This window comes from Dermochelys coriacea, chromosome 5 (assembly GCF_009764565.3).
Source record: "Dermochelys coriacea isolate rDerCor1 chromosome 5, rDerCor1.pri.v4, whole genome shotgun sequence".
NCBI lineage: Eukaryota > Metazoa > Chordata > Testudines > Dermochelyidae > Dermochelys > Dermochelys coriacea.
The window spans coordinates 72,735,450-72,747,983 of record NC_050072.1 but is presented as its reverse complement, the minus strand read 5'-3'; the positions used below and the strand labels follow the sequence as shown (position 1 = coordinate 72,747,983).

The 12,534-nt window shown below is 41.0% G+C and overlaps 1 protein-coding gene across 7 annotated transcripts in view; it reads left to right on the top strand.

The window, feature by feature from the left end:
• MCC (MCC regulator of WNT signaling pathway) overlaps positions 1-12,534 on the top strand; it is a 355,688-nt gene that overhangs the window by 329,191 nt on the left and 13,963 nt on the right. For all 7 annotated transcript variants that reach the window (XM_043514732.1, XM_038402671.2, XM_043514734.1 and 4 more), the window contains 2 exons: positions 2,410-2,616; positions 4,189-4,286. In XM_043514732.1, the coding sequence (XP_043370667.1) occupies positions 2,410-2,616; positions 4,189-4,286 (305 nt within the window). The remainder of the gene's footprint in view (positions 1-2,409; positions 2,617-4,188; positions 4,287-12,534) is intronic.

Genomic DNA, 12,534 nt, shown 5'->3' with positions numbered 1-12,534 from the left:
CTCTGTAGCATGGGGCATGGCTGACCTTGAGGGAGGCTTCTCTGCTCCTTGAAGTCTTTGAACCATGATTTAAGGACTTCAATAGCTCAGACATGGGTGAGGTTTTTCATAGGAGTGGGTGGGTGAGATTCTGTGGCCTGCGCTGTGCAGGAGGTCGGACTAGATGATCAGAATGGTCCCTTCTGACCTTAGTATCTATGAATCTAAGTCTGAATTTGTCTAGCATCAGCTTCCAACTATTGGATCTCAGTATGCCTTTTTCTGCTAGATTAAAGAGAGCAAAAATCTCTTTCTTGTGTAGGTACTTATAGACCATGATCAAGTTACCTCTTAACCTTTGCTGGTATAAACTAAATAGATTGAGCTTTTAAAGCCTCTCATTAGGCCAGACCTTGAGTCATTCTTGTAACTCTTTTCTGATCCCTTTCTAATTTTACAACGTCCTTTTTGAAATGTGTACACCTTTCCAGTTAATAGTCTCATTCATACTTTATACAGAGGTAACACAACCTCCCTCCTCCTCCTTGATATTGCCCTCTTTAAGTATCTGAGAATTATGGTCACACTCCTAGCTACACTGTTGCACTGGGAGCTCCTGTTCAGGTGGGTATCCACTCCGACTCCGAAGTCCTTTTCATTGTCACTGCCTTCCAGGATACAATTCCCCATCCTATAAATGTAACCTACATTGTTTATTCCTAGATTTATGACCTTGCATTTGGCCGTATTAAAACACATTGTTCAAATGATACTAGGTGCTCCGGGTCTGCCTATATAACTGACCTCTGCCTGTCATTATTTACCACTCCACTAATTTTTATTTCACCTACAAATTTTAGCAATGATTATATATTTTCTTCCAGATGATTGATAAAGATATTGAATGGCACTAGGCTAAGAACAGATCCTTGTGGGACCCCACTAGAAACACTCCTGTTGGGTGATTATTCCCCATTCACAGTGTTCCTTTTTGCAGTCTGTCATTTAACCAGTTTTTACTCCATTTAATATTGGCTACATTAACAGAAAATTCATTATACTAAATTATCAAAATGTCATGCAGGACTAAGTCAGATGCCTTACAGAAGTTTAAGTTAATATGTAACTATAATATATATAATAATATGTCAGCATGTTTCCTTTATCAACCAAACTTGTGATCTCATCAAAAATATCAAGTTTGTCTGACAAGATCTATTTCTATATAACTATGTTGATTGGCATTAATTGTGCTATCACTCTTTTTAATTCTTTACTGATTGCATCCCAATCAGCCTTCCCACAATTTGTCCTGGAATTGGTGTTAAATTAACTGGCCTATAGTTAGACCAGCCCTGTTGAATGCTACAAGGCTCTCTTTTATCAGACTTATGTCCGCTGCCTCCTTTCACAGTCTGAGCACTGAGCTTTTGGGCAGAGGGAGTATTGCCCTTCTCCTACCTCTACAAAAATGTTAATCAAACTAAATAAGCACTGGAATGTTTTGATATATTCTTCGCTGACCGTGGATTATATGCTGGGAAAGTAAGATTCTTTGGATTAATATGACACCCCTTCCAGATTTTTTGGCTTCAGGATATGCTTTCAGGTAAAAACTGTGGCCACGTTTCTAGAGTAAGCCATATAGAACGGAATTGCTGTACTAGATATGTTCAGATGGTGTATGAGAGCAGATATGATTTGTGGGCATGGGGAATGGACACACTGACATTATAACATACGTACAACAAGGGTTTGTTCTGAGAAAGTTTGCAGCAATATTGTAACCATCTGATTGGCAAGAGAATTATCTGCAGGAACAAGCTTTTAAAATTAAGCTTTCTTGTAAAATATTAGTATATCTTCTGTATGTCAGATTCAGAGAGGAGACAAACTAGTGTAATGTTCACCTTTTTCAGAACCTCTCAACAGTTAGGATAAGTTACACTAACAGACTGTCTTACATCTTCACACCTGCTTTCAGCATACCACTTGCCCCTTTACACATCACCTCTGAATTTGGTCCTGTGAGTCTTGAGTGCAAGATGGTGTGGCTAAAAGAAGTATATATTACACCAGTTCAGGCTTCTCTCCGAGTAGGATCTCTTATGGCTCAAGGGGATAGCTTTTCAAACATTTCTATGGTTATTTTTACTTATAAATATAATACATAATTATATTCAATACCAATAATATATTTACACCAGAAAATTCTCTACTGCTGCCTGTGTCTGTAAATGTTCTTTGTTTAGATAATACATTTGAATCGTACGAATGATTCCTAAATTAAAAATTCATTGAAAATCAAATTTAAGCCACACCTTGGCAAGCCGCACAAATGTGATTCATTCACTGTAAGACTCTGTCTCCCTTCTGTGTACAGTTCTGTGAAGTGGTATCTTGATGTGATCTTCTGTGTGTCCCCAACAGGAGGAGATGGCAGAACTTAAGGCACAACTGTACTTGCTAGAGAAAGAGAAGAAAGCACTGGAGTTGAAACTTAGCACTCGAGAGGCCCAAGAACAGGCCTACCTAGTTCACATTGAGCACCTGAAGTCTGAAGTAGAAGAGCAAAAAGAACAGAAAATGAGATCCCTCAGCTCCACCAGTAGTGGCAGCAAAGACAAATTGGGCAAGGTCAGGAATTAATGCAAGTCTCCAGAATCAGAGTAAACATAACTAAAGACATTTCATCTCCCTGTCATTATCAGTTTTAAGCATGTTAATCATCCCTGCTTTCTCCCTTCCATCTACACACACACACACATCCGATGAAGTGAGCTGTAGCTCACGAAAGCTTATGCTCAAATAAATGTGTTAGTGTCTAAGGTGCCACAAGTACTCCTTTTCTTTTTACATAAATGCGCGTGCACACACACACACACAGACACCCACACACTCACACACCCCTTTCTCCCTCTTCCAGTTGACATGTATTATATGTAAAGTTAAGAATTCGTCATGGTTATTTTTAGTAAACATCACAGACAGGTCACAGGCAAGAAACAAAAATTCACGGAAGTCTGTGACCCATGCATGACTTTTCCTAAAAATAACTGTGACAAAATCGGGTATGGGGGAGGGAAGGGGGGGTGTGGATCCAGCACCCACTGCTGCTGCAACTCCCAGGTCTCCCAGGTGCCTGTGGTTGCTCGGAGATCCAGGGTCTCCACCACCCATGGTGGCTGAGAGTGCCCGAGTCCCCACCGCTGCTCACAGTGGCTTGGAGCTGTGGGAGCTGCCCACAGCTGGAGCTCTGAGGTCCCCCCACCACCAGCGGCTGAGAGCTTCAGGGCCCCTGCTGAAGCGGAAAATGTCACGGAGGTCTATGGAAGTCACAGATTCTGTGACCTCCGTGACATAATCTTACTCTTAATTATATGACACCTTCCATCCTGGATCTCTAAGCACTTTGCAGACACTGCAAAATTAAGCCCATGTCCCTTGAGCAAAATGCAGTTAATAATTCTGGGAAGATGACAGTCATTCGGCACTATCATTCTAGCTACTATTGCCAACTTTATTGTCATCTAGCTGTTGTATCTCCTTGAAAGTCAACAGTTATGGGGTTTGTGCATCCAGAAATAAACTGAGATAGATTAGTCTCATTTCACTAGGAAACGACTGGAGATTTCATTATAAAACCCCCTCACAATGCAGGTAGATACCAATGGTTGGGGAGAAAATAATTTCCCCTTAAATTAACAAAATCTATATATTGCTATCTTTAGGTTTATAATTTTTCTAAGGAAATAGGGACACCCAAGAAATTCTATAATCCCATACCTATGCTGCTGTGTCCCTTTGTTCCTCTGTCCCTATAAAGCCCCAGCAGCAAAAAAAAATTACAGAAGTGTCCTCCTATATTTTGACTACACATCATTTGAACTTCTGCATGCTCACTGTGCTTTTTCCCTTCAAACCTGGTGTCAAAAGTGGAATAAGACACCAAAGAATGTATGCTCTATAGCAGAATTCTGCAAATTATTTATTATTGTGGGATGGTTTGTAAAACATTGGGAGAGTCTGTGGAATATAATGCATTGACCCATCTCTTGGTGCATTGATGTTTCTACATGACACTTGTGTTGTTTATACTGATTTAATTTTAGCTCAGTTTTAAAAGCAGTTGTAAGTTTAAAGTGCTCATAGTTCCCCCCCTTAAGGTGATGAGTAACTCTTGGTAAGGCAATCTTGCTCATTTTTCAGGAATGCACAGATGGGACCACAACACCATTAACCCTAGCTGAGCTGAGACCATACAACGACAGTGAACTGGCTGCAGAACTAACAAATGCACTCAGACGGTAAGCACCCTCTTCCACTTCCTGGAGACATTATTTATTCCACAATCCTAGGATAAGATTTCATTCTGGGTTTTATCTTTTAATCTGGCACATTTTGTAGGAATCATCAGAGGTTTGCCCATGAGGAAAAACCAGGACTCAAGTTTTCTTACAGTTTGTTTTCTGCTTGTTGTTCTTTACTTGTTTTTTTTAATTTATAAATTGCTCTGTGGTGCTTATTTCCATGGTCCCTAAACTTCTCAGAAATGTGAATGAATTTTAGCCTCACAAAACCTTTGAGGTAGGGAAATGCTGCTGTTCCCATTTTACCCATGAGGAACCTGAGGCAGAGGCAGGTTAAGTGATTTGCTGAAGATTACCAGGAAACCTATTGTAATGCTGGGATTAGAATCCAGCTAAGAAGGTTTAGCCCCAGGTCAGTAGTTGGATGGGAGACCACTGAAGAACCCCTAGGTGCTGCAGGGAGTAGTTTTCAAAAGCAACATTCACCCTCTGAGTGAGTACCAAACCAGTGCCATGACATGGTGATAAGGTTGCTGTTTTATGATAAGTTTTGGCTTTCAGATGAGATACAAAACTTAACAACTTTTTTCGTTAATAGCCAGACTTTTAAGCTGAGGTCCATATGAGGTTGCACACCTACTATATATTCTCATATGTAATGGTTGTAATTATGCAGTGTATGTGGTGACTTAAAGTGAAAATGGTTATTTAGTTGCCTAAATATCATTTATATGCACATTCCACCAGCCTCCAATAGTAAAGATTTGATCTTTATCAATCCCATAGAACTTTTTTGCAAGAGACCAACTGCCCAGTTCCTACTATAATTACATTCTATCTACCTAAAATTACAATAACCGCTTTAGTTTGAAAAATATATTCATTTGCATTTCTGTCCTAAAAGCTGTATATAGTGTTGGTGTGGCCTAACAGACAGTTGCTGTGTTTCACTCAAGGGACAACTTCATTTCAGTGTTTTAAGTATGTAATGTACACAGGGATCCCTGAGGATGAAAGGCATTATATAAATGTAAGGTCATTACTACTGTAAAATCAATACAGCTAATATTATTTGCTTCCTAGTTTCAAAGTTGCAGTTGCTGAATATGTAGCTTGGCTGGTACAGTAAACAAAAAATGTTGTGGTTAAAAAATTGTAATTTGTTTGTGAGGGTGTGTTCCATTGGGTAAAACCTGGCTGCGTAATTGAATTGAGTAATCATTATCCAAGAGCCTTTTGCCTCAGCCCAATGGAAAATAGTCCTGGTGCTGAGAGCTGGGTCAGCATTGTGTATCTTCTTTCCAGCTGTAGCTTTTGAATTTTATTGCCTTTTGCTCCCGGGTTTCAAGATGGGACCACTGGCCTTAACTAGTAGAGATTGAGTAGTCACAAAGTGCGGTTTGCTGACTAAACACAGAAAAACTTCATTTTATCAACTGTGCCATAAGTCAATTAGAATGGATTTCCAGTAAAGGGCCTAGCAAACAGATAGTGAGTGCAGCCAATTGAGTAGGAGGCGAAAGAAAAAATAATTAGATTAAACTGCTCATAAAGTTAGGAGTTTACGCTCTTTGTATAATGGAAATCGGACTGAGTTAGTTAGAACATGTTACATGTGATTGTTGCTGCCAGCTGGGCTCCAGCACGATTTCCGTGATCAGTGGGGACAGGAATTTGTTCTGAGAACTGTGCCAGCCGAACCAAGCCATAGGCTAACTGCCTTATGTAGTCTGTTGATTTTCAAGAGAGTTCTCATTTAAAAAAAAAAAAAGTCCTATCTCCAGAGCTGAAGGAAACTATGCTAAACCCTGATTGGCAACAGCTGTGTTTAAAAAGATCTATATCATTGTACTTAACTTGGTTTTGATCTCAATGTAGATAGGACCTTAGAGATCTAAATAAGGTTTATGTAACTGTGAATCCACAAAAGGACCTTTTCATCATTAATGCAACTATAACAATGTTTGTGTGTGCACAACAACAACAGCCACTATGAGCCGAGTTATGACTTGGGGGAGGGTTTGAGGGAGGACTTATGCCCTGAGAGCTGGTGTGCAGATTTCTCAGTCCTGCTCCCACTTACATCTCAGGACGATGTATTATCAATGCCTCCTATACTCCCTGAGTCCATATCAGTGAAATTTGTGAAGACTCCACTCCCTGAATAAGTGATTGCTTAACCTCTTGCTGTGTCCAGACAGGGTTGACCCTTGAATTACTATTTGAATTACACCCCTGGTCTAATAGAATGCATTGGCGGGTGTCCAAAGTGAAGACGTTTGACAGTCTCAAGACAATGAGTAATGGTGCCGCACAGATTGTTGGCAGGAAATATCTTGTGTTCAGGATGGAGTGAAAAAATATTCCCAGCAGCCTTATGGTATTGCACTGTGTGGTGTCATGCCAGAAACCAGGGCTGTAAGAGGATTTGTTGGAATTCCCAACTGCCAGGAATAGTGGTGGCTCAGCATGGCGGTGGATGCTGACACAGTCTCTGAGGGGACCCATAAGTAGTACATGCCTTGCTGCTGTGCTCTCCTCTCCAGCTGCGGGAGGGAAGACTGTAACTTTGTCCATTTCACTTCATACTTAATTAATGCATTATCAAGCCATGAATGCTTATGGCAGCTACTCTGCAGGGAGGAGGAAATGAAAAAAATGTCCTGTAGGGAACGAACTTGCCTGCAGGGAGATGCATAAGATGATGTAACTGGGTCTTATTTACAGGTTTCAGAGTAGCAGCCGTGTTGGTCTGTATTCGCAAAAAGAAAAGGAGTACTTGTGGCACCTTAGAGACTAACACATTTATTTGAGCATAAGCTTTCTTGAGCTACAGCATCCGATGAAGTGAGCTGTAGCTCACAAAAGCTTATGCTCAAATAAATTTGTTAGTCTCTAAGGTGCCACAAGTACTCCTTTTCTTTTTGGTCTTATTTAGTCTCTGATTCCTATAGTGCTGTGACAAATGGATGAGAACCTCTGCATCCCCTTAGGCCCATACAGCAATATTCTGATGCGTTAGGCTTTCTCACATTCTTTAACCATCCACAACAAAATTGGAGTTATAGTTGCTTTGGTGTCCGCATGGATTTTTTGTAATTCTTTATATTTATTAAAATGCTTGGCCAGGAGGACTGATGGCTCCAGGAATTGGTAATCATTTCAAATCCAGACCAGGTCAATATTGGCCAAAAGTCATTACATCTGATGGCCATTCAGGGCCTGTGTGAAATGAGTCAGTGATTTCAGTCCCGTGGACTGGTGTCCATATCACAAAAGCCACCATTCTACTTGGCGCCCCTGTTGTGACAGCCCCAGCAGAGAGTTGAGGCCGTATGGTGAAGCGGGCAGTGCCACTGCACATGCTATGCTAGTCCTGTGCATAAAGAGGCTATGATCTGTGGGCTGTCAAACACTGGCCCCTCCTCCAGTACTAAACACACTTACAAAAATGTTCTGGAAAGAGATTCCTTCTCACTGCTCAGTATTTATCATTATTCCACCCACCTCAAAACCGGAGGGAGCTATGGACACTTCCATTAGTGTGTTAAAAAGTTGTCTTGTTTCACTATAGCTTCTATAATTTCCTAGTGAGAGACAGTAACGTTCTAATAGACTCCCCAAAGAGATCCCCATGCTTGTTGCAGTAGCAGCGCCCTGGTATTTGGAGATCAGCAATGTCACAGAATGCTATGCTGAATCATGATAATGGCCATTTCTTCACATAATTCTAATTACATTTGGACCAAACTGCGAAGTTTGGATTCCGTGTTCTGTGCCTCTCGTGGCTGTTTGGATTTGAGGTTTAGGTTCAGCTTTTGATGACAGTGATATCCAGTCATGAAGTTGGGATCCTGACCTGGATATAAGTGTGTCCAAAATTCAGGCCTATTTTGAACACAGATTAGGCCTGCTCTTGCAGACCAAAAGAAGAAAGCGAAACTACAGCATATTGTAATGATCCAAAGAAATAGTGACAATTAAAAAGTGCCACAGTGAAGTGTCCTTTTCTGCCATACTGCAGCTCAAACCGTATATGCAGATGTCAATAAAGCTTTTACATATTAAAAAGCAACCTGTCGATTTTCCCACAGCATTTTTCTGCTCCTTTTTGGCAGAGTTATTTCACATTTACTTCTTTCCTTGACCTAATTATAGTGTACATTAAATGGGGTCAAGGGGCTTGGAACTTTGTAGCATTTCAGAACCAAATTTTGTGACAGGCTGCAGTGAAGTCACAATGACACAGCCATCTGCAAAATTCAAGGATCCCTGCCTTTTTATGCTTTGACCATTATCCAGTCTCTCACTGGCTCAAGAGATTTCCCTTAGTACATTGAGCCTGGGGGAGCGGGGAGCTGTTTTGTCATTTTTCACCAATAACCAGCATCACTCTCATTTGTTTTTTAACTAGAATGAGTAGCTCTGCTCACCACAGAATAGTTGCCCAAATCACTAAGCAACTATACAACTTGACAAAATTGTCGGTCTGTACTTGGCCCAGAACTGGAAAAGCTCCAGGTCAGGACAAATCTCTGCAGGGAAGCTTGGCCAGGGAGTGCCTCCACTATGCCCCTCTCTAATTATTGTGAAGAGTCCCTATTTTAGAGGTGCCAAACCACCACAGCTCCCGTGGATTTCTGAGAGAACTGTGACTTCTGAACCTCTGGTCATCAGGCCACACATAGAATAGTGCAGTGCTCCTGCATACAACAGCAAGACAAACTTTAAACCTTTCTTCCTTTTCCTCTGCACAGTCAAACTGGTGGGAGGAAACGCTGCAGGTGTCTGCTGATCCAAACACACTGTGAGCTGGACAAATGTCATATCTGAAAAGACTTTTTCCCCCTCTAGCTTTTTAGCGGTATTTTGTTACTGTTGCTATTAAGGAAGCAAATATTTCTGTGTGGCCCTCTTCTTTTGTGTTCCATATTACCTGTCCCAGCTTGAGTGGCCAATGTAGCTGTGCTGTTTAATTGGTTTAGGAATGTTACATGCCGTGCTGGCACTGGTTGTTAGTTTAAGCTGCTAATGGAAAGAGGATTCAGCTGCAATGGTTTTAAACATACCATTGCCTATGGTCTCTAGAGGGGAGGAGAGCTTCATATGGAATGGCTGGTGGCTGAATCAGAAACTATAAGTGTGTGTTATCCTGTCCTACAGGAGTAGGACAATGCATTTCATGCCCTCATAAGCAGGCACAGTGAGTGGGGTAAGACATCCTGGCCAAACCTGCAGCAAGTATGGGGAGACCAAACTGACAGAAAACTTCAAAAAGTTTGCTCTGTGTTGTGTGAGACCAGGGATTGGGATTTTCTGCCCAAATCGGATTCAGAGCATTTGATGTGGCTAGATGTATGAAAGTAGAGAAACACTTGGGCCCTGTTAACTAGCCTTTCCACTGAAACCATTCCATAAGCCTGAGCCAAAGCTCATTAAAGCAACTCAGCTGTTATCCACTTTAATTCCACTCAGCAATTGTTTTGGTCTTAAAAATGTAAACCAAGATTCTCCATTACTACTACCATGTCAGTAATTTCAATGAATAAATGGTACTGTTTTCCAGAGGCTGCTGCTATGCATTAGGCCTGTGAGCTACACATACTCAGAAAGTAGGTTTTCCCTTCAGAACATTGGAGGCAGTGATTTTCCCAAATGACTTGTTTAGTTCCCTGCTGACTGCTCACTGCAGCAGGGAGTTATTAACTAAACAAAACAGAACCATAGTCTCCTATGAGATTTGCTTGCAGGCATATCTCTGATCACAGGCTCATTCCCTGTCAGTGCACACATGCACCAGTTTTCTCTGCATGCATCTCTCACAAGATGTGATGTGCCTCTGCTATGTTTTCTCGACTCTCTATTGCTGCAGGATCAATTGGAAAAGAAAGGTGTGGGAGGTGAGAGCAAAGGTGATGCTGCTCTTCAGAATGCTAAACAAAAGCAAGCTGTAAGGTTGAAACAGCTACTGAATTTAGGGTGTGTACAAGTTTGAGTGTTCCTTTAAAATAGTTCATTCTCTCTCATTTAAGTATAAACCTATAGACACCCACCATAGATTCATTCTGAAAAGATGCTGTGTTATAAATAGCACAATTATTTTAACGTGTTCTGTTTTATTAAACCTGCATTTGCTGATTCTTCATATTCTGTTGATTTATAATAGCAATCAGGAGAGTGAAGCTGTGCTCAGAATTCCATATATGCATATAGCCCTTTAGTGCATTAATGAAATACAAAGTGCACCTCCAAGTTCCTTATCACTCAGATACAAACTACAGAACAAATGCATGGAAGGGCACAAATGTTAGAAGGATTTCCACATGCCAAAATGGGATATCTTAGCTAATTGGGGAACAGCAGATACTAAGCAGGTTCTGAAGGCGCAGAGAATATTTTCACAAGATCTTATAAAGGGATAGAGAGACTGCAGATATACCAGCATTTGTAGCTGTGATGAAGTCTCTGGCATACTGGTAAAAATGGAAAATACAACACCTTGGAGGAGAGAACTTGAATTCATGCGTTTTGATTGTTCAGCCAGTCTGCAAACAAATCTCAGTTTCACAAATTCCAAAACAAATTAGTAATGTTGGATGAATATCTATCTCTTTGCTTTTGCTGCTGCTTCAGTGTCCATATGTCTGAGCAGCACTTTTCTGTAGAAGCCCATTGAAATCAATGGAATGTAATAATAAATAAGTATATAGCAGGTACTCAGAATTCAAAAGTGTTCCTGTGGATTGGTTTTCAGGGGTTCGTGAGGTTTCACTCCATCAAATTGCTGTGGTGTCTTTCATGAGAATTCCTGCAAAGGGCAGATGGTTTGATGCCCTTTTCAGTGAACCGCACTATCTCAGGAAAAGGTAACAACTACCTGAATCCTGCCACTACAAATGAGGAGATTTATTTCACTGGTGCAGCCCACATTGCAGGCTCCTATTGGCAGTAAGTGTGGAAGGAGTAGGGGGTGCAGCATACACAGTGCGAAAGCCCCTGAATGCCCAGGAGGCTCAGAGCTGGCATCTGAAAAGAATTTGACCAATCTAGGAGGTCTGAGGATAGGTCAGGCAGGATATGTGCTGATACAATTCCTCTCCCAGACAGTCTCCCTGTAACAACCCAGAAAAGGGGGGAAATGGGGAAGGAAAGGTAGAGGTACAGATTTAATCCAGAGTGTATGAGTTGAGAACTTCCATGGCAAAGTGGATCATCAAAAAAACCCACTATGTAATAACAGAAGCAAGTCGGTTGCTTGTTTGCTCACAGTGCAAGAAAAGCTCCTAGAAATCTTTTAAAAGAAACTCCACTTTTCATCATTTCTTCCCTAGCACTTCAGTAGGAGCTGTCCACTGGGCCTTTGTCACAGATGATGTGTTGACAACTTTAAAATAAATTGCCGCCTTGCGGAATTCCTAACTATGCAAGTTGCTGTAGTGTGGTCTTTGTTTCAGTGCAGTATTTTCTGGCTGATTCTTGATTTTAAATGGGCCTGAATTTTTTTTTTTTTTACTTACTGTATATATTCATCCTAGCTCACCTACTACTCATGCTTTGTCACAGGCCAGCATAAATATATCTTTCCCCTCCCCCTTTCGAAGTCCCCAGCCACCCACCTCCCCAATGCAGGCAGACACTCAATCTCTGCACTACTCTGTTCAGATTCTTAAATGGCTCTTAACATTGTAGTATCAGAGCACCTGTCAAAAGTGCATTAAAGCAATGTGACTAACTTCTGTAATGTCTTGTTCATTCATCTCTGATTCGCTCCCCAAGGTGAAATGGGGGGGAAGTTGTTTTGCTTAACTAAGATAAACTATATCTGTATAGATACCTGTATACTGCTGCTGGTTTATATTAACTATTAAAGCAAGTGCATTTGGAAGCTGAAAGTGGTGAGATTTCTGATGGTCCTTAGGCCCATGCCCACCCCCTTCCTCACAAAAAAAACAACAAAAAAACCACCCTAGAAACTTAAGAATATGCATGAGTCTGTACAGCAAAGAATTTTTAAGACTTTTCTTTAACAAAGATTCTTTCCACCCTCTCATTCTAACCTAACTGTATATCCTTGACAACAGTACTTTGGTATAAGTAGCGAGCATTCAGTTTTTCCCTGACTCGTTTTGGCAAAACTCTTCTTGCTGAAGATGGATTTAAAATTTGTTAAACTAGCATGCTAAATGGCTCTTCCTGTGGTTAATAAATGCTGCCACTTTCAGGCCAGCACTGGAACTGTGGCCTG